General features: G+C 54.4%; 8 protein-coding genes across 8 annotated transcripts; 5 read left to right on the top strand and 3 right to left on the bottom strand.

Annotated features, from left to right (window-relative positions):
• Positions 1-1,099: 1,099 nt before the first annotated feature.
• On the top strand, positions 1,100-1,966 carry BZA70DRAFT_238285 (P-loop containing nucleoside triphosphate hydrolase protein; the record flags this gene model as incomplete). Its single annotated transcript, XM_064910441.1, has 1 exon — positions 1,100-1,966. One exon carries the CDS (start codon positions 1,100-1,102, stop codon positions 1,964-1,966), a length of 867 nt encoding a protein of 288 aa, XP_064768543.1.
• A 49-nt stretch (positions 1,967-2,015) lies between these two features.
• BZA70DRAFT_161211 (amidase signature domain-containing protein) lies at positions 2,016-3,757 on the bottom strand. Its single transcript, XM_064909784.1, has one exon. It carries the CDS (start codon positions 3,587-3,589, stop codon positions 2,186-2,188), a length of 1,404 nt encoding a protein of 467 aa, XP_064768542.1. The 5' UTR covers positions 3,590-3,757; the 3' UTR covers positions 2,016-2,185.
• A 1,219-nt stretch (positions 3,758-4,976) lies between these two features.
• On the top strand, positions 4,977-6,430 carry BZA70DRAFT_161209 (uncharacterized protein). The gene has a single exon (XM_064909783.1). The coding sequence runs from the start codon at positions 5,098-5,100 to the stop codon at positions 6,178-6,180; it is 1,083 nt and encodes a 360-aa protein (XP_064768541.1). The 5' UTR covers positions 4,977-5,097; the 3' UTR covers positions 6,181-6,430.
• A 2,058-nt stretch (positions 6,431-8,488) lies between these two features.
• Positions 8,489-9,385, top strand: BZA70DRAFT_238111 (uncharacterized protein; the record flags this gene model as incomplete). The annotated part of the gene is made up of 1 exon (XM_064910434.1): positions 8,489-9,385. One exon carries the CDS (start codon positions 8,489-8,491, stop codon positions 9,383-9,385), a length of 897 nt encoding a protein of 298 aa, XP_064768540.1.
• A 554-nt stretch (positions 9,386-9,939) lies between these two features.
• Positions 9,940-12,008, top strand: BZA70DRAFT_278292 (acyltransferase ChoActase/COT/CPT). Its single transcript, XM_064912576.1, has one exon. It carries the CDS (start codon positions 10,052-10,054, stop codon positions 11,951-11,953), a length of 1,902 nt encoding a protein of 633 aa, XP_064768539.1. The 5' UTR covers positions 9,940-10,051; the 3' UTR covers positions 11,954-12,008.
• BZA70DRAFT_160951 (uncharacterized protein) lies at positions 11,807-12,845 on the bottom strand. The gene has a single exon (XM_064909782.1). The coding sequence runs from the start codon at positions 12,789-12,791 to the stop codon at positions 12,132-12,134; it is 660 nt and encodes a 219-aa protein (XP_064768538.1). The 5' UTR covers positions 12,792-12,845; the 3' UTR covers positions 11,807-12,131.
• Positions 12,846-13,250: 405 nt separating this feature from the next.
• BZA70DRAFT_267340 (Aspartate/glutamate/uridylate kinase) lies at positions 13,251-14,999 on the bottom strand (the record flags this gene model as incomplete). Its single annotated transcript, XM_064911100.1, has 3 exons — positions 13,251-14,604; positions 14,633-14,743; positions 14,809-14,999. The coding sequence occupies 3 exons, from the start codon at positions 14,997-14,999 to the stop codon at positions 13,251-13,253; spliced, it is 1,656 nt and encodes a 551-aa protein (XP_064768537.1).
• Positions 15,000-15,288: 289 nt separating this feature from the next.
• On the top strand, positions 15,289-17,533 carry BZA70DRAFT_160847 (uncharacterized protein). The gene is made up of 7 exons (XM_064909781.1): positions 15,289-15,753; positions 15,814-16,092; positions 16,157-16,297; positions 16,355-16,555; positions 16,613-17,071; positions 17,129-17,362; positions 17,425-17,533. Exons 1-7 carry the CDS (start codon positions 15,395-15,397, stop codon positions 17,447-17,449), a joined length of 1,698 nt encoding a protein of 565 aa, XP_064768536.1. The 5' UTR covers positions 15,289-15,394; the 3' UTR covers positions 17,450-17,533.
• Positions 17,534-18,062: the final 529 nt, after the last annotated feature.

Below are 18,062 nucleotides of genomic sequence, written 5' to 3'. Positions count from 1 at the left end.
CAAATCAACAGACCGGCCTTTGATCGTCCATATCAAGGACTTTCAGGCGCTGGAAAGCTGCGAACTTGGCCGGAGGTTCATTGCGTCTCTGCTGACGTGCGGGAATTTCTATCGTGGACTAGACGAGAGGATTCTTGTGATTGGCACCTCCGTCGAGCGAAGGTATACCGACCTGCCCGATGACGAGGACGAGGAAGAACTTGAGAATTATGATATTCATGAGCATTCTCAAATTTTGCGTCCCTACCACACGATTAAGACCAGTAATCTCCCGATCCTGCTAGATCAGACGTGTATGCTTTCGAAAATGTTTTATAATCGTGACGCATTGGAGGAGCGCGTCGAGTATCTCCGGAGGCTCAACGCGCGGTATTTGGATATCTATCTACAGCAGATGATGCCGTTCATGGACTGCACCATATCGATGAACGACTATCCCACTCTGCTCCGGATCACAGAGGCTGATTACCGGATCCTCAATTCGGTGTCGTCTGGACTCTCGTTTCTTTCATCGGGCTTCGTGACTCCACGGCTGATGCATGAAGTCTTGATTCATCTCAAGGGTGTTATTCTGACACACAACGCGAAATCAGGTTCTGAATCCACCATCACAGCTATTGATCATTTAGAGATCGGCGATGCGATTGATTCTATGTGCAGGATGAAGATTAGAGAGCATGCTATGGACAACTATTCTGCACTATTCAGATTGCCGGAGCAAGACTCCAGTGATGACAGCGCGGACGATTTCTATCTGGCGTTTGATGATGTGGATGCATCGAAAGTGTTGCCATCGCTGTTCAAAGAGGTGCAGGACGCCCGGCTCGCTTTGGCTACGGCCGACGATGACGCCGACGCGGATGAGACAGACGCGGCCAAGACCGCACTTACGCCCGAGGACGCGCTCAATCGACATATCGAGCAGCGGAAATCCAGATCGTCGGTTAAGCAAGCGCTTCAAGGGAACTTGACAAAGCGCGAGAAGGAGCTGCTGCGACTGGTTGTCGAGCCGCAGGACATCAAGGTCGACTTTAGCAATGTTGTTGCTCCGCAGGAGACGATCGACTCGCTGAATGACACTGTGACGCTGGGACTGGCGATGCCGCAGGAGTTTAGCTATGGTGTGCTTGAGAATAACCATACCTCTGGCATACTTTTGTACGGCCCGCCTGGAACGGGAAAGACGCTTCTGGTGAAGGCGCTCGCAAAGGCCGGGCATACTAGTATTCTGGAAGTACGGCCGGGAGACGTGTTGGACATGTACGTGGGCGAGTCGGAGAAGAACGTGCAGGCGCTGTTCTCGCTAGCGAGGAAACTGAGCCCGGCGATTATCTTCATCGACGAAGTCGAGGCGCTGTTCAGGAACCGCACGGCCTCACATCACACTAACAAGGGCCATCGCAATATGCTGAATCAGTTTATGGTTGAATGGGACGGACTCCGCAGCGAGAAAGTCATGCTGGTCGGCGCCACTAACCGGCCGTTTGATTTGGACGACGCGATTCTGCGACGGTTCCCGCGCCGGATTTTAGTTGATCTGCCGTTGGAAAAGACGCGCGAGGAGATCTTCCGCGTGCACTTGAAGGGCGAGCAGCTTGACGAGAGCACGGTCTCGCTCTCGCGGCTGGCGCAGGAGACAAAGTTCTTCTCGGGCTCGGATATCAAGAACGTGTGTATTTCGGCCGCGTTGATGGCGGTCAAGGAAATCAAGCAAAAGATCGACAGCGGCGAGATCGCGCCCGCGGACGCGGCGAACCAGAAGCGCACGCTCGAGTGGCGGCACTTTGAGTTTGCGCTCAAGCAGACGGGTTCGTCGATCAGCGACGACATGAGCTCGATCACCATGATTCGGGAGTGGGACCGGGAGTTTGGGCAGGATCGGAAGAAGAAGGCGGAGGTGAAGCCGTGGGGGTTTTCGCGGGAGACTCCGTCGGCGGATATAGCTGTTCGGCCTGAGGACCGTTAGCGGGATGATATAAGAAGTTTGTTTATAGTGGATAGAGTAGCAGCATATGTTATATACAGATATCTATTATGAAGGGAACTAATAATAAGTAGATGTATGCCAATGTGAAATCTCGTGACGGTTCATAACACATTCTCTAGAAGAGAGAGAGATTAAATATAAAGTATAATAATACAACAGACGAAACTCCAGGATAATTAAAAGAAACGAGAGAATTGATTAGAAGACAACATCCGACTTGAGCGGCTCGGTCTCCTTAGTCAAAGCACCAATCTTGCGGGTCTTCTTCGAAAGCACGTTCTGCGCAATCTCGAGCAGCGCGTAATCGGTGTGCTTGCGGCCGATGATTGTGACGCCAAACGGCATGCCGTCCTCGCGGAAGCCGGCGGGGACGGCGAGCGCGGCAAAGTCAGAGAAGTTGACAAAGTTGGTGTAGGTGCCCTGCTTTGCGTTGCGGGCGACGGGGTCGGCCTGGACTTCCTTGATCTTGGGGGAGAGCGGGGCGGTAGGCACGAAGAAGCCGTCAAAGTCGGCGAACTTTGTCTCGATCTCTCGGACGAGGTCGCGGCGGAGATGCTCCCAGTCGAACTGGTCGGCAGCCGAGAACTTGTTTGCGAGCGCGATGATGGAGCGCACGGTGGGGTCCATGGCCTCGGGGTCGGACTCGATCAGCTTGCGGACGACGGTGTAGCGCTCGGCGACCCAGGGGCCTTCGTAGAGGCACTTGCCGAGTCTGTACATGGGGTCAAAATCCATCGGCACGAGCTCGACGCCGGCGGCGCGGTACTCGTCAAGGGCCTTCTCCCAGAGCGGCGCGTTCTGGACGTCGTCGAACCAGAGCGGCACGTCGGGGATCGCGAGGCGGGGCTTGGCGCCGAAGGAGGCGGGCATGGGGGTCGGCAGGGGCCGCGAGTAGGAGTCGACGGGGTCGTACTTTGCGGCGATGTCGAAGATGAGCTTCGCGTCGGGGAGCGTCTGGGCAAAGACGGAGACGCAGTCGAGCTCGCGGCAGGCAGGGACGACGCCGGTGGCGGAGAAGGCGCCGCGGGAGGGCTTGAGGCCGATGAGGTTGTTGTGCATTGCGGGCACGCGGCCGGAGCCGGCGGTGTCGGTGCCGAGCGAGAAGGCGGCGAGGCCGCGGGAGACGACGTTGGCGGAGCCCGAAGAGGAGCCGCCGGAGCAATAGGCGTCGTTGAGCGCGGAGGGGACGGCGCCGTAGGGCGAGCGGGTGCCGACGAGGCCGGTCGCGAACTGGTCGAGGTTGGTCTTGCAGATGGGGATCGCGCCGGCGGCCTTGAGGGTCTTGATGATCACTGCGTCTTCGGTGGGGTCGTATTTGAAGGCCGGGCAGGCGACGGTGGTGGGCATGCCCGCGACGTCGATGTTGTCCTTGGGCGCGAAGGGCACGCCGTAGAGCGGGAGGTCTTTGGCGTTGGGGATGGATTGGAGTTCAGCCCATTGCTGCTTGAGGACGTCCTCGGAGGCGATGGTGATGAAGGCGACGTCGTCGGGCTTGAAGGTCTTGACCTGGGCGACGATGCGGGCGAGACCTTCTTCGGGGGAGGCGGCGCGCTGGGCCTCGAGCCACTGGGGGATGGACCAGCCAATTGTTTCGACGGACATTGTGTGGGTGTGTGAGGGGAGTGTGAGGAGGTGTGAGGGGAGTGTGAAGAGGAGTATGAGGAGGAGTAGGAGTAAGGAGGAGTAGGAGTAAGGAGGAGCAAGAGTGGGAAGATGAGCAGAGGCGGTGAACTATATACGAGGAGGAAGCTACTTCTCTGCCTCCAAGCCGTCCATTATCAGGCAGCCTTCGCTTCTTTTCCTGCTTTGCGGGCCGCACTCGATGCAATCAACGGGCGCCGCCGCCGCCCGCGCCCCGGAGGAAAAAAAGCTCAGGCCCCGGGAGCAGAAGGGCGAGAGCTTAAGGCGTAAGAGCTTATGACAGTCTACGAGCGCGGACCTACTGGGCTGCCCTGCGCCGGCCTTTGGGGTGCAAATGGGAAACCCGGGCGGCGGAGAACCTGATCATGACCGGAAGCGCGTGGTCCTGCCGTGAAGCACTGTATACGTCTGTCCACAGCTCCATATAAGACGCAGGTCCGACCGCAGACGATCTGCTCCGGGCTGCTGGATGGGATAAGCCATAACTAATCGCGATGGCCGCAGTATCTGGTATCGCCAACCCTACAGCTGCCAGGTAACGTGACCTAAACAACACCGCCGAGGGTCTGGTGTACTCAGGGCCTCGTACCATAAAAAAAAGAAGCAAACCGTCCTCGGCTGCCCGTCGCCTCCTCGTCTTCCTCGCCATCGCTTCCACTTGCCTCCAACCCGCTCGCCTCGTCTGTTCTCGGTTCAATTCAGCGTCGCCGTCGCGGATTATCCGTTTTCTTTGTAGACCCTCCTCAATGGACGCCGCGCTGCTCGGTCCTCAGCAGAGGCAGGCGACTAAAGAGACTGCCGCAGGCTCACCTGCCCTGCCCTTGGCCGCCTCCTCCTCCCTGCCTGATCTGCCCCCGGACTCCTTCGCATGCCAGCCAAAGTACCGCCCCGTCGACGCCCAGGCACCCGCCCCTCTGCCCGGCCGCGCCTGGACCGACGCAGACATCATGGTCCTCATTGACGCCTACACGCGCTGCAAGCAGGAGTCCATGGTCGCCGCCGCCGCCCGCCGCGCTGCCGCGCTCGCTTCCGCCGACCAGCTCTACACCCAGCATGGCCGGTCGGCGTCGGAAAAGGACCGCGAGAAAGCAGAGACCTCAGAGGAGATGTTTGAACGCATCCACTCCGAGTTTGTCAAGCACGCTGCCAATCCGAACCGCACGCCAAAGTCGTTGCACGAAAAATTTGGTTTTCTGGCCCTCACTTATCGGCGAATCAAGGACTTTCAGATGGGCCGTATCGAGGGCGCACCGAAGGGTGCGAATTGGTGGACTATGAAGGTCAAAGAGCAGAGGAGGTTTCTTACTAAATGCATGGTACTTTTTTTCCATTCTTTTTTTGCTCACGCTTATCAATCTGCACTTGTCGGATATATCGATATCTAACGCTTATCTCCCCAGACACCCATCTCCTTCGCGGTATATCAAGCAATTGAGCCCGTAGTCTCCCTCCTCGACGCCCAAAAGAACATGCTGCTCTCGACCTCCTCTTCCTCAGCCTCAGGCAGCCCGCGGATCCCCTTCACGCCCGTTTCCGCAGACATGTCAGACCTATCGCTGATGCAAAATTTTTCCGGCGCGACAGCTCCTCAGCAAAAGCTGCCTCATGTCCGGACGAGCTCGGTGTCGTTGTCGGGTCAGTCGGAGTCTAGGAGCCTGCCGATGTCGCCTGCTACTACTGGCCAGAGCCAGCTGCAGACCCCGACGTCGCCGTATGACCAGCTTCAGGCTCAGAGTATGGCTGGTCTGCAAGGGCATAACGGAGCTGTGTTTTTGTCGCCTCAGTACTCGCAGCGTCTACAGCAGCCAAGGAATCAGCTCTTCCAGCAGATGCAACAGCAGCAGCAGCAAAGACAGCAGCAGCAGCAACATTACCAACAGCAGCAGCAGCAGCAGCAGCAGCAGCAGCAACAACAACAGCAACAGCAGTTTCAGCAGCAGTTCCAGCATCCAATGCAACAGCAATCCGACATGCAATCGCAGCAAGAGTTCCGCTCGCACGACCAGTCCAGCGAATACTCTGACCAGCTGATGTACCAATCCGACACAGACGCGCAGATGCGGATGTCAATCACGCGGCCGGGGGAGTTGGGCGAGGCGGTGCAGTTCCAGGGCGAGGACAGCAACGGTGTCAAGAAGCGGCGGTTGGAACATCAGGTGCAGTACTATAGCGACGAGGCTGCGCTGGGGGGTGACGAGTCTGAGGAGATGCAGCAGTATGGTCAACCGCACATCAAGCAGGAGTCGTTCACAATGCGCCAAGGAATGCGTCCGGAGTATAGTCTGGGAGACGCGTTTTCGCCGCAGACGCGGACACAGCAGCAGCAGCAGCACGAGGAGCAGCAAGCGCAGCAGCAGAACATGTACACAACCTCGCAGCCCCAGGCCACGCAAGTGATGCAGGAGTTCATGACGATATACAAGCAGCTGATGGAAGACCAGCGGCTGCGCGACGAAAAGATCCTGGGGATCTTGAATTCCATTTCCATCATGACCAACACCATTTGCCAGGTCGTCCGACAAAAGCGCGGGCACGACTCGATTATGGAGTAGTCTCTCTTCATTATTGCATTTTTCTCTCTTCATCAGCATCTCAAAAAAAGGTTTTCATTGTTTTTTACGCATTTCTACCACTGTGATCTTTGCTTTGTCTGTTTTTAAGTTCTGTTTCATTTTATCATGCGCACATCATTTGCACAAGGGGATTTCCAAAAGAAAAAAAGAAAAGATGATGGTAATGGCAGGTTCGGGCAGGAACTAACGAGCATTTATAGAATGACATTTCAGATTTTTCATTCAGTTTCATTCTCTGGGTTCTAATTCTTTTTGTTTTTCTTTTCTTTCATATCACAGTTGAGTCTATGTTTGGATGGTTTTGCGATTCTTGGTTATAGTTCTACAACACGGCGGCAAAGTTTTCTGCTTGCACGTCTGTTGTCGTCATCATCGTTTGCTTCAGTTTTGTTTCATTGTCCTTTAGATTTACGGAGTTTAGCGGCGCATTTGCTTTCTGTGCATTTATCATCATATATCATGTTATAGACCGTTTTCGATTCAGAGAGGAGAGGAGAAGCTCAAGCTCATAGAGAGTAATATCTGAGAAGGATGATTATTTAAAGAGCGAATACAAATATAGAATAAGTTATTAGCAATAGTTTTAGTAGTTATAGTTCCAAGAAAGGAAGAAGGAAGTGGTGACCAGCAAGGGACTCAGTCAGCGAGGCAAAGCCGGGGTTGGGTTCAGTGTAGCGACGGAAGATCCCATTTCAGGAATCAGCCCTTGAAGATGTTGCGGCCTAGTTTTCAGTCTAGAACAGAGAATGGTGCAAGTTCCTGCTATTATCACGTAGAATATAAACACCTTTCCAATCAACTATCACTCTAAAAACAAGCAGTGAACAAGAAGCGGCGAAAGAACATCAACTCGCTCTGGTCGGAAATTAAAATTAACCTTCGGCAAGCTTCACGGCTTCTCTTGGTTTTCTCATTTCTGGGCTTACCTCACTCTACTGTTCGTCCGCTCAGGCCCTGTTCTGTCTTTAAGGCTACTTATAGTCGGTCGGGCTCGCGTCTGGATGTTTTGCTGAGAGAGAGAACAGTTGTTAATCTCTAGTGAGAGTACAGTTCGAAGAAGGAGTCTCGTCACCTCGCGATATTTACATCATCTCCTATCATCTACATCAACATCAACACCTACCCCAGCATCTACATCACCATGTCTGCCCACCCATCAAAGCGCATACAGTGCTTCAGCATTCCAACAACAGACCCATGCTGCACCAACCCTCCCCTCCCCGCCACCGTCGCCGCCGACTGCGCGCACTGCGGTCTGTCAAAATACGACAACAGCAGCGATGCGTGCTCCGACTGCTGCTGCTGCTTCGAACCATCTGACTGCGTCGACGAGTCTTGCGCGCTTGCTTTGAATCATCCGCAGCAGCCGACTGCAAAGGCGTCCACGCAGGAGGTCGTCTGCGCTAGCCCCCACTGCGAACTCGACTCTTGCGACTTGCAGTGCTGCTCCAGCGAAGCCGAGACCTCAGACTGCGCAGAATGCGTATCGCACACGTCGGCGTGCGACAAGCAAGACTGCTGCAGCAGCTCGTCTTCTACGGGCACGTCCACCCCTTTGTCGGAAACGAGTCCCTCGCTGCAGCACCAGCAAGGCGCGCAGTCGGCCAAGTTTGCCACGGCGGCGCAGTGCCACCACGGATACGATCCGGAGAGTAAAGTCTGCCACTGGGGCGACGACTGCGCGTTTTCGTTTACGTCGACGTTGGATCTGGATAACCACCTGCGCACGTCGCATATCTCGATCCTGGACCACCAGCGGCTGCAGAACGCGATACAGCAGGAAGCGCGGCAGCGGCAGCTCGAGGCGCGGCGGCTGGAGCAGCAGCGGATCCAGGAGGAGCAGATCAAGCAGGAGCACGAGAAGCAGCAGGAGCAGCAGCGGCAGCTTGAGGCGGCGTTATTGTGTCAGTGGGATTCGTGCGGGATGATGACGACGGAGCTGGATGCGCTGCTCAGTCACATCAAGAGCACGCATGTGGTGAAAGCCGGTCCGAGTTCCGCGCTGATGCCGCCAGAGTCGAATATACCGGCGACTACGAGCGAGTTTGTCGAGTGCCACTGGAACCAGTGCTCGGAGCCATCGGTTGATACGTCGGGGTTCGACGCGCATCTGGTGGGACATCTCGCGACCGCTCCTCTGCAGTGCGAGTGGGACGAGTGCGATTTCACGGCGCTGACATCGGGGACGCTGGTTTCGCATGTTGTGCATGATCATGTGCCGAGTGAGAAGGCTGCGGCGGCGGTGGCGTTTCAGCAGGGGATGGGGGGGAGTATGTATTCGGCGCATATGCTTCCTCAGCATCATGGGTCATCGCACTCTCATCATTCGCACCATCATGATCATGCACATGGTAGTCATCTACACAATCACTCTCATCACAGCATCCACGGCGTCAACAACATCGACAACACCAACAACATCAACAACATCACCAACATCACCAACATCAACAACATCACCAACAGTATCAACGACAGCACATCAACAACACCAACCGAAGACACCGAGCACAGATGCTGCTGGTTGGTATCAGAAGACAGCGTATGTGCGCAAATATTTGAGTCGACCCGCGCACTGTCAGCGCACATTGTGGCCGAGCACGTCGGCTCGCGCAAGCAGGAATACACATGTTTCTGGAAAGGCTGCGAGCGCAACACGCGGCCGTTTTCGCAGCGGCAGAAGATCATACGGCATCTACAGATCCACACGCACGACCGGCCGTTCGAGTGCCGGGTGTGTGGGCGGCGGTTTGCGGATCAAGGCGTGCTGGCGCAGCATGAGCGGATTCATTCGGGGGAGAAGCCGTTTGAGTGCAAGATGTGCGGGAAGCGGTTTGCGGCGAGCACGGCGCTGTCGGTGCACTTGCGGATACACACGGGCGAGAAGCCGCTGCAGTGCAAGTGGCCAGGGTGCGGGCGGCGGTTTTCAGAGTCGTCTAATCTGGCGAAGCATATGAAGACGCATACGAACGAGAAGAAGTACAAGTGCGAGGTTGACGGGTGCGGGAAGGAGTTTCTACGGCATGACCAGTATGTTAGGCATTTGAAGACCCATCGGAGTGAGAGCGAGGAGGGCGGGTGTGAAGGGCCTCGGGCGCATGTCAAGGGAATGATTAAGCAGGAGGGGACGGTGGTTGATGGGTTTGGACGGACGTTACAGGGCAGGGTCAATGTGTATGTGTAGGTGTATGTATATAATGAATATAGTCGACTACGACAGTAAGGCTCTTCACCTGGGGGTGGCGGCGAGTCAGGTGGCCATAGTAGTTGGAGTTGGTGAGCAGCAGAAGAAGCAAGAAATGAGATCATTCCGAGATCCGAGGATAAAAAGAGAGAAGGGCGAAGGAGCCGGAGAAAGGTCGCGGAGGAGGAGATGCCTCGGTCCGACGGGAGGGAAGAAGTAGAGGTCCTCGGCAAGAGCGCGGAGTGCGGCGGAGTGGCGGTGGGAGATTTGGTTAGGGCGATGAGGACTGCGGCGGATCTCGAGAGGTGATGAGGAGGATTATGAAGAGGATGAGGAACGAAAAGAGGAAGAAGAAGAGGAAGAAGAAAAGGAAGAAGAAGAAGGACCATCAACAATATCCTCATCCACCGGAAGAGATCCTCGGACGAGCGCAGAGCAGCGGTGGACGCGACGCAGCCGACTCGGAGCCGTGGAGAAGACCCGGAGCCCCGCACGCACGTGCCGCCCGCTGCCTTTTAACCAACCTCCACTCCGCTTCTTCCTCTTCCCCAGTGTCTTCTATCCACCACTCGATATCCCCATGTTGCGCACTCTTCCTCACCGTCAGATCATTAGAGTATGCTCTTCTTCATCTCTCATCTCTCTTCTCTCTTCTAACCTGCTCAGATGTCAAAGACAAAGACCCAGACCATCGCCCGGCCCTTCTCCTCCTCCAGACTCTCCCTCAACGCCGCCGCCTCCGCTCCCAAACCCGACGAGCATGTCTACGTCGAAGACTGGTCCGCCGGCAAAATGCTCCGATTCCAAGAGTCTCTGCCCAAGCTCCCCGTCCCCCCGCTCGAGCTGAGCGCCCAGCGATACCTGAAATCAGTCAGTCACCTTGTTCCCAAAGACCAGCTCGAGAAAACGACCGAGATCGTCAAGAAATTCATCTCCTCTTCCGGCGAAGGCCCCGAGCTGCAAAAGAAGCTTGTCGCAAAAGCCAGTGATCCCAAAGTCAAGAACTGGGTCTACGACTGGTGGAACTCGGCCGCCTACATGGCCTACCGCGATCCCGTCGTTCCCTACGTCTCTTACTTTTACGGACACAAAGACGACAGCCGCTACGCTTCGCCCGAAGCCAAGGCTGCCGCAATCTCCACCGCCGTTCTCTCGTTCAAGACCTTGGTCGACACCAAACAGCTCGAGCCCGATTTCATGAGGAAGAAGCCAATGTGCATGGACTCGTTCAAGTGGATGTTCAACGCCAGCCGCGTCGCTGCTCCCGGCGAGGACTACTCTGTCAAGTTCTCGCCCGAAAACCCCGAGCACCAGACGATCCTCGTCATCCGCAAAAACAGACTCTACATACTCCCGCACGAGGTCGACGGCAAGCAGTTAACCACCGCCGAGCTCGAGATCCAGTTTGCTAAAATCATCAAGGACGCCGACGCAAAGGGACCCGGCGCCGCCATCGGCGCCTTGTCCTCCGCCAACCGCGACGACGGCGCCGTCTACCGCGAGCATCTGATCTCAGCCGGTCCCAACAACAAAGCTTTGCTCGAGAAGATGGAGAGCTCTTCGTTTGTCGTCGCTCTCGACGACGCCGCTCCCGACAGCCACACCGAGCGTGCCCACCAGTTCTGGCACGGCGACGGCCAAAACAGATTCTACGACAAGCCATGCCAGTTCATTGTCTGCGACAACAAGGTCTCGGGATTCATGGGCGAGCACTCGATGATGGACGGAACCCCTACATGCACATTGAACGATTACGTCTGTGACGTTCTTGTTCAGAACAAGGTCGACCACGGTGCTCCTGCTTCTGCCGCTCGCGCGCTGGCCGATCCCCAGGAACTCGAGTTTGATGTTAGCGAGCAACTCGCGGCTGACATCGAGGCTTCGAAGAAAGCCTTCACTGAAGTGATTGGTCTCCACGAGCTGGACGTCAACGCGTATCAAAAGTACGGCAAGGAGCAAGTCAAGAAGTTCAAGGTCTCGCCCGACGCGTGGGTGCAGCTCTCGTTCCAGCTCGCGTACTACCGAAAGTACGGCTACGTCCGTCCGACGTACGAGTCCGCCACGACGCGACAGTACCAGCTCGGACGGACCGAGGTCTGCAGATCGTGCACACCCGAGGCGTTTGCGTTTGTAAATGCAATGGAGGACGCGTCGGTCGACAATGCAAAGAAGATTGCGCTCGCGCGAGCGGCTACCAACGCGCACGCCGCGTACATCAACAGCGCGACCCAGGGATTTGGCTGCGACAGACACTTTTTCGGTCTCAAGAACCTGGTCGACAAGTCCAAGCCGACGCCTGAATTCTTCACCGATCCCACTTTTGGCTTCAGCTCGACCTGGATCATGAGTACATCTCAGCTGAGTAGCGAGTACTTCAACGCCTACGGATGGTCGCAGGTGACCGACGAGGGCTACGGTATCGCGTACATGATCAACAAGAACTCGCTGCAGTTCAACGTTGTGTCGAAGAAGAAGGATTCGCCGGGGATGGCTAACCAGATCGGAAAGGCGTTGGATGATATGGCTGCGTTGTTTAGCACTGAGCTGCCGGTCAAGGCGAAGCTGTAAGTTGTAGAGGGACTGGTAATAGATTATATGGATTGTCTACAAACAAGTGTTTTAATATAATGAATGCTCTCGCTCTGTGCAGCCGTATGAAATACATAAAGATACAAATCAACTTTTGATGAATCCCTAAACGCCCGAAATACCAAGAAAATGAATACGAAAATCAAGCACGAGATATTCAATCTTCAGCAAATCTGACCCTCCGCTTTGCGCCCTTGGCAGGCTTCTCGCTAGGACTGTCAAACACCGACAGATCATCTCCTCCGTCGACCGACTTGCCCTTCCGTTTCGCCTTCTTGATATCCTTCTTCTTCTGCTCGAGCTTGTCGACCTTCGCCTGCTCTCTCTTCTCGATCTCCTTGCGCTTCGCCTCTCTGATCGCCTCCAGCTCCTTCGCGCGCTCGATCTTCGTCGCATGCACCTGATCCATCCGCGCCGTAACCACACTCACAAGCTTCTGCATCGTATCCTTATCCTCCGCAAACACCTTCCCCTTCTTTCCCCGCTTGTGCACGATCCCCGCCGGCTTCAGCGCGGTGTTCAACTGCATCTCCTGCGCAAGATTCTTCCCGCTCTTCAACAACGCCTTCGCGTCCCGCACAGCCTTATTCCGCACCGCCTGCGCCTTCTTATCCACCCGCACGTTCCCCAGCGGCCCATGTGTCCGCGCCTGCTTCCGCGTCTTGCGCGTCAACCCGTCTTTTTGGCCCGCGGGTCGGATGTGCGATGACATCGCGTTCGCGGCAGCAGGGTCTGAGCTGGGTCGCGCGTTTACCATCGGCTTTTGGCCGCGAGGCAGGCCGTTGCCGGGTTTCTTCTGGCGGTGTTTGGGGGCCATCGTTCGCTGTTGTTACTTTTGAATTGTGTGGTGGGAAGATGTAGAGAGAGAGAGAGATGGCTGAGAACGTAGCCACTGTAAAAAAAAATATTCAAGCAGGGTAACACGGATTGGGAGTTTCAAACTTTAAATCGTCGGATTCAAAAGTGACTACGAATTCGACATGTTCAGCATATTTTGATCAAAGTTGCTTCTTCTCCATTATTATATAACAAAACCATTCTTAAAACATATCAAACATTAGAAAGAAAACTCCCAAGCACACTGAATAAGAAAACACAAAACAGAACTTTTTTGCTTTTTGCTTTTTGCTTTTGCTGTTGCTGTTGCTCTTGCTGTTGCTCTTGCTTTTGTTCTTGCTCTTGCTCTTGCTGTTGCTGTCGCTGATAGCACACTCTTTCTATTTCTTGCTTTTGATGGTGTATATACAGCTTTTTATATCAAAATCTCGTTAGTCGTTTAGTTAAGTAGCCACGGCCTGCTATCGAGCAGATCAGGGATAGCAGGTTGGCAGAGTAATTTCTGGTGCAAGACGTTCAGCGCCTTGAGCGCATCCTTCTCCTGAATCACGCACGAGATGTTGATCTCGCTCGCGCCCTGGCTGATCATCTCGATATTGACCTCCGCCTCGGCAAGGGTGGAGAACATGCGGCCCGCGATCCCAACGAGCTGCTTCATCTGCTTGCCGACAAGACTGACGATCGTCATGTTGCGGATCACGTCGACGGTTCCCAGCCGCTTGATGTCCTCGACCGCGAGGTGCAGGTCCTGGTCGCGCATCTCGGAGTGCAGCGCCATCGAGACGTGCACTTCCGAGGTCGAGATGAGGTCGACGACGATCTCGTGCTTGTGCAGGATGCCGAAGATTTCGGCCATGAAGCCGTGCGAGTGGAACCGCTTGTTGGAGTGCACGTTGATCACGGTGATGTTTTGTTTGGTGGTCACGGCCGTGGGCTCTTTCTTCTTCGCGTGGAAGAAACCAGACGAGATGCGCTCGAGCGCGGTGGGAGGGTGCGGCGGCGTGACGTCGCCCTTGCGCGAGATGTTGTCGGGGTAGATGATGGTGCCGTCGCCGGTAGGGTTCTCGACATTCTTAATGCGGATCGGGATGTGGGCGCGAATCACTTGCTCCATGGTGAACGGGTGGATGACCTCGGAGCCGTAGTAGGTCAGTTCGGCGGCCTCGTCCGGCGTGATCATCGGGATCAGGCGCGCGGTTGGGACTTTCCGCGGATCGGCCGTGAATATACCGTCGACCTCTTTCCAGACCTGGAGTTCGTCGGCGTTCATACCGACGGCAGCCAGCGCAGCGCAGAGATCAGTGTAGCCCCGACCGATGGCCTCGAGCAGACCACCGGGGACAACGCCAAAGTAGCCAGTAATCACGGGAACCTTGTCGCCGCACTCCACAATCTTCTTTGCAATCTCGGTAGCGATGTGGTCGTAGAACGACTGATCGATGCCGTTCTTGATGTTGTACCCGATCGGGATGATGGTATCCAGATTCACGTACTGCGCAGGCACACCGCGGTCGTTCAACAGCGAGGCCATAAACAAACAACTCAGCTTCTCGCCCGCGCCGATGATGCTGTCCTTTGTGCGTGGGCTGATTTCGTCAATGACCTGCGCGGCGCTCAGGAACCGCGCGAGTAAATCACATTCCTGGTTAATTTTGTTCTCGAGGTCCTCGAGGATGGATTGATCTTTGATGAGCTTCCGTGAGACGGAAAGGTGGTCTTCCCGGATGTCATCAACAACTTCTAAATGCTTGGTCGAATCCTTCTTGAGCGCATGCTCCGCGGCTCTTAGCAGTCTGTGATCTTGTCAGTCGTGCAACCTACGCTGCTGGGGGATTGTAGTCGGCTCCATACCTGTTGGTCGTGCCTTCAGCCTTGGTGTCCGTGCTACGAGCTGAGCAAACGATTGCCACCCGATACTTTTTTATATGCGCCCTAGATATCAGGTCAGTAAGTCAACTTTGCAAAGAGACAGGAAAAAAGAGAGAGAATCGACATACGCGACGATATTATCCACAATCTGCACCGGCATCTTGCCCACACTCGTACCGCCAAACTTCTGAATCACCCAACTGATCTCCTCGAGATTCTGACTGCTCGCCAGTCCATTACTCGGGCTTTCACTGCGATCGCTCGCCGCCGAGGCCGGTCTGCCGTTCTCGTAACTTAGTGCCGAAGAAAGACGAGGCATTGCGAGGTTTTTCTTTTCTGTGCTTGGGCTATGCTCCAAAGTAGTCTATATACCAAAACAAGCAGGACCTTCTCTGTGCTCTGTATAATTGAGCAGGTGAATCAACGGTCCGGACGGGGTAAAAGAAGCAGAAATCGGTACTCGCGGTAGGTGCCGGAGTTTGCGCAAAAAAAGTCACAAAAGGCAAAATTACTCACAATGAAAGAACTTGGAAAGTCATGTGACCTGGTACGAACACCGTGGTTGGTGTCAGCGCTCGCGACTTTTTTCTTTCGTTTGCCATCTCCTGTTCACTGTTCAGCAGTTAAAGACCCTGGTTGCTACTTGAACAGCTGAAGCTTTGAGATCCAGCGTGTTATTTGAGGATTGGTTCATTTTTGGAGTGTGAAGCTACGATGTCTTATTCTGAGGAAGGCAGTCGCGGAGACGCTTCTCCGCGCGACGGAGGTGCGAACGACCTCCGGTCCCGTATCGACACCAGCGACAGAGGCCGGCACGATCATGTCGCTTCGAGCCCGCACTCGGAGCGATCCGAGCGGTCGACGTCCAAGTCTGGCCATCATCGACGATCGTCGGTTGACAGCGATCGTACGCGCGACCGGGATAGAGACCGCGAGAGGGACCGCGACCGGTATAGAGATCGCGAGCGTGATCGGTCGAGAGAGAGGCGGCGGAGAGAGCGGTCGAGAGAGAGGCGGGATCGCGATCGGTATAGAGAGCGATCGCGGTCTAGGTCGCCTGGCGGCGGACGGAGGTGTGTATTTGTGCCGATTTTTTCCTTTTGTTCCTCAGCTAACTTGTCTTTTTGCTATAGTGAGCGACGTCGACGCGAGGAAGATCGGTACAGGGACCGACCCGAGAGAGAAAGTCATCGAGAGTCCGGACGCGCTTCTCGTGAACCCGAGAGAGATCGCCGGAACGAGAGACGTAGCTCGCCGAGACTTACCGAGGACGAACGTGATCAGCGTACCATCTTTGTTCAGCAATTGGCGGCACGTTTGCGCACTAAAGAACTGATTGCATTCTTTGAGCAGGCCGGACCCGTCCGCGATGCACAGATTGTCAAAGACCGTGTCAGTGGGCGGTCGAAGGGGTATGTTACTTTTTATTTCGTTTGGATGTGGAGGCTTTTGCGCTAACAGAATAACATAATTTAGAGTCGGATACGTCGAGTTCAGAGATATTGAGTCTGTGCAAAAGGCTATTAACATGACTGGCCAGAAACTACTTGACATCCCTGTGATTGTCCAGCTTACAGAAGCTGAGAAGAACAGACTTGCTCGAGCCGAATCATCTGCGTATGTGCTGCCTACCTCTGTGTCCTGCTGTGATTTTGATACTAACGATTCATACAGATCTGCCCAGCACGCTTTAGAACAGCAACGACAGCAGATGGGAGCGCAGCAAGTCTACAATCGTTTGTACGTAGGCAACATTCACTTTGCGATTACTGAGTCCGATTTGAAACAGATTTTTGAATCGTACGGAGCAGTTGATTTCGTCATCTTGCAAAAAGATGAGACGGGTGTTCGTTCTAAGGGATTTGGTTTTGTCCAGTAAGTTCAACTTCCTTCGTATTTGATAAAGCATAGTTGGGCTAACATGGTGGATAGGTTTGCTGAGAAAGAGAGTGCACAGAATGCGCTAGAACTAAACGGCTTTAAACTAGGTGGTCGACCGATCAGAGTTGGTCCCGGGAACGAAAAAATTGTGACCGAGCCTCCAGAGTTATTGATCAAGCGATTAGGTGGTGGACCAGGCGTCGAGATTCCATCGTCCTTGGCCGCTGCATCTGCTGGTGCTGGTGGTGGTGATATAGGCAGCGACATGAGGTCGCATTCGGGCCGTGGACGGGACGATAAGAAGCCGACTGGGCAGCTTGCGTCTGCGCTGGATGACTCTGATGTTTCTGGAGTTACACTTAACTCTGTCTCTAGGGAAAGCCTGATGAAGAAGCTCATGCGTGAAGAAGATGCTTTGCCGGTGGAGGAAGCGCCTGCCCCGAGGAAGCCGACTGTTGGTGTGCAAGCTTCAAGATGTATTGCTTTGAGCAACATGTTTGATCCTGATGAGTAAGTCTGTCCTCTATTTTTTGAGTGGGATGATGCTAATATTCTAATTAAATATAGGGAGGATGGTCCAGATTGGGTGAAAGAGCTTGAAGAGGACGTGAAAGCCGAGTGCGAAGAGAAATATGGTAAAGTCGTTCATCTGGCCGTCGAGCCGGCGTCCAAGGGCGAGATCTTTGTCAAGTTTGCGGACGTCAGTGGCGGTGAAAAAGCTATCCTCGGTCTTAATGGCAGATACTTCGGAGGCCGGCAGATCAGCGCGACACCGGTCGTTGACATGGTGTATTCTCTACGGTATGTACCAATCTCATCAAGTGCATGTGGAGTTGATGTGTTCTAACTGTATGCGCATTTAGCTTCCCGCGATCTCGCAATTTGTGAATTGAAAATCATGCCCAGCATCTAATAGACCATGGGCGGTCGTATAGTTTCTCTTGCTTCGATCGGTCATTATATGTGCACTATCTCACCATGTCTTTCACACTCTTTAGTTTGGCAAACGAAAGCACATATAAAGAAAAGAGAGAATAGAGAGCTGCACATCTCGCGATGTGGTCGATCGATCCTCTACTTGCTCCCTTGGAGGTTTCCTCATCTTGTTTTAATCTTTGCTCTTTATTTTGTGTTAATTACTACTTTAGTTCTTGTCTTGTTAGTTTTCTCGTTTTTCGTTTTATTAATATAGGTCGAAACGGCTGGCTCGTGCCGATGAAAAAAGCAGGAGTGGAGGAGGAGGATGTTGAAGTCTGGGCTGGTCAATGTTGATTGAGCCGCGGCCTGGGATGTACGTGTGCTGCGCGTGTACTCTGTGCGTTTGATTAACTTGAGCTGTTATTAATCGAGAAGTTACCGATGGTAGTTATTTCAAGTCGCAATGGAGCATGGTGCACCCGAGCGCGGGGACCGTGCGGAGATGATTTGCTGCTGATGTCGCTGTAGATAGGGAGTAGTAGATCTCAGAGATATATACAACAGAAAGCTATACGAAGAATAG

Source organism: Myxozyma melibiosi, assembly GCF_037950935.1.
Source record: "Myxozyma melibiosi strain Phaff 52-87 chromosome Unknown BZA70scaffold_5, whole genome shotgun sequence".
Lineage (NCBI taxonomy): Eukaryota > Fungi > Ascomycota > Lipomycetes > Lipomycetales > Lipomycetaceae > Myxozyma > Myxozyma melibiosi.
Note: the sequence above shows the minus strand (reverse complement) of the source record. Positions and strands in the feature narration are given on the sequence as shown.

Coding starts and splice junctions, on each gene's coding strand:
- BZA70DRAFT_161211 (XM_064909784.1), bottom strand. CDS start 3,589: ATGTCCGTCGAAACAATTGGCTGGTCCATCCCCCAGTGGCTCGAGGCC.
- BZA70DRAFT_161209 (XM_064909783.1), top strand. CDS start 5,098: ATGCTGCTCTCGACCTCCTCTTCCTCAGCCTCAGGCAGCCCGCGGATC.
- BZA70DRAFT_278292 (XM_064912576.1), top strand. CDS start 10,052: ATGTCAAAGACAAAGACCCAGACCATCGCCCGGCCCTTCTCCTCCTCC.
- BZA70DRAFT_160951 (XM_064909782.1), bottom strand. CDS start 12,791: ATGGCCCCCAAACACCGCCAGAAGAAACCCGGCAACGGCCTGCCTCGC.
- BZA70DRAFT_160847 (XM_064909781.1), top strand. CDS start 15,395: ATGTCTTATTCTGAGGAAGGCAGTCGCGGAGACGCTTCTCCGCGCGAC. Junction 17,072..17,128: donor AACATGTTTGATCCTGATGA/GTAAGTCTGTCC, acceptor AATTAAATATAG/GGAGGATGGTCCAGATTGGG. Junction 17,363..17,424: donor GACATGGTGTATTCTCTACG/GTATGTACCAAT, acceptor ATGCGCATTTAG/CTTCCCGCGATCTCGCAATT.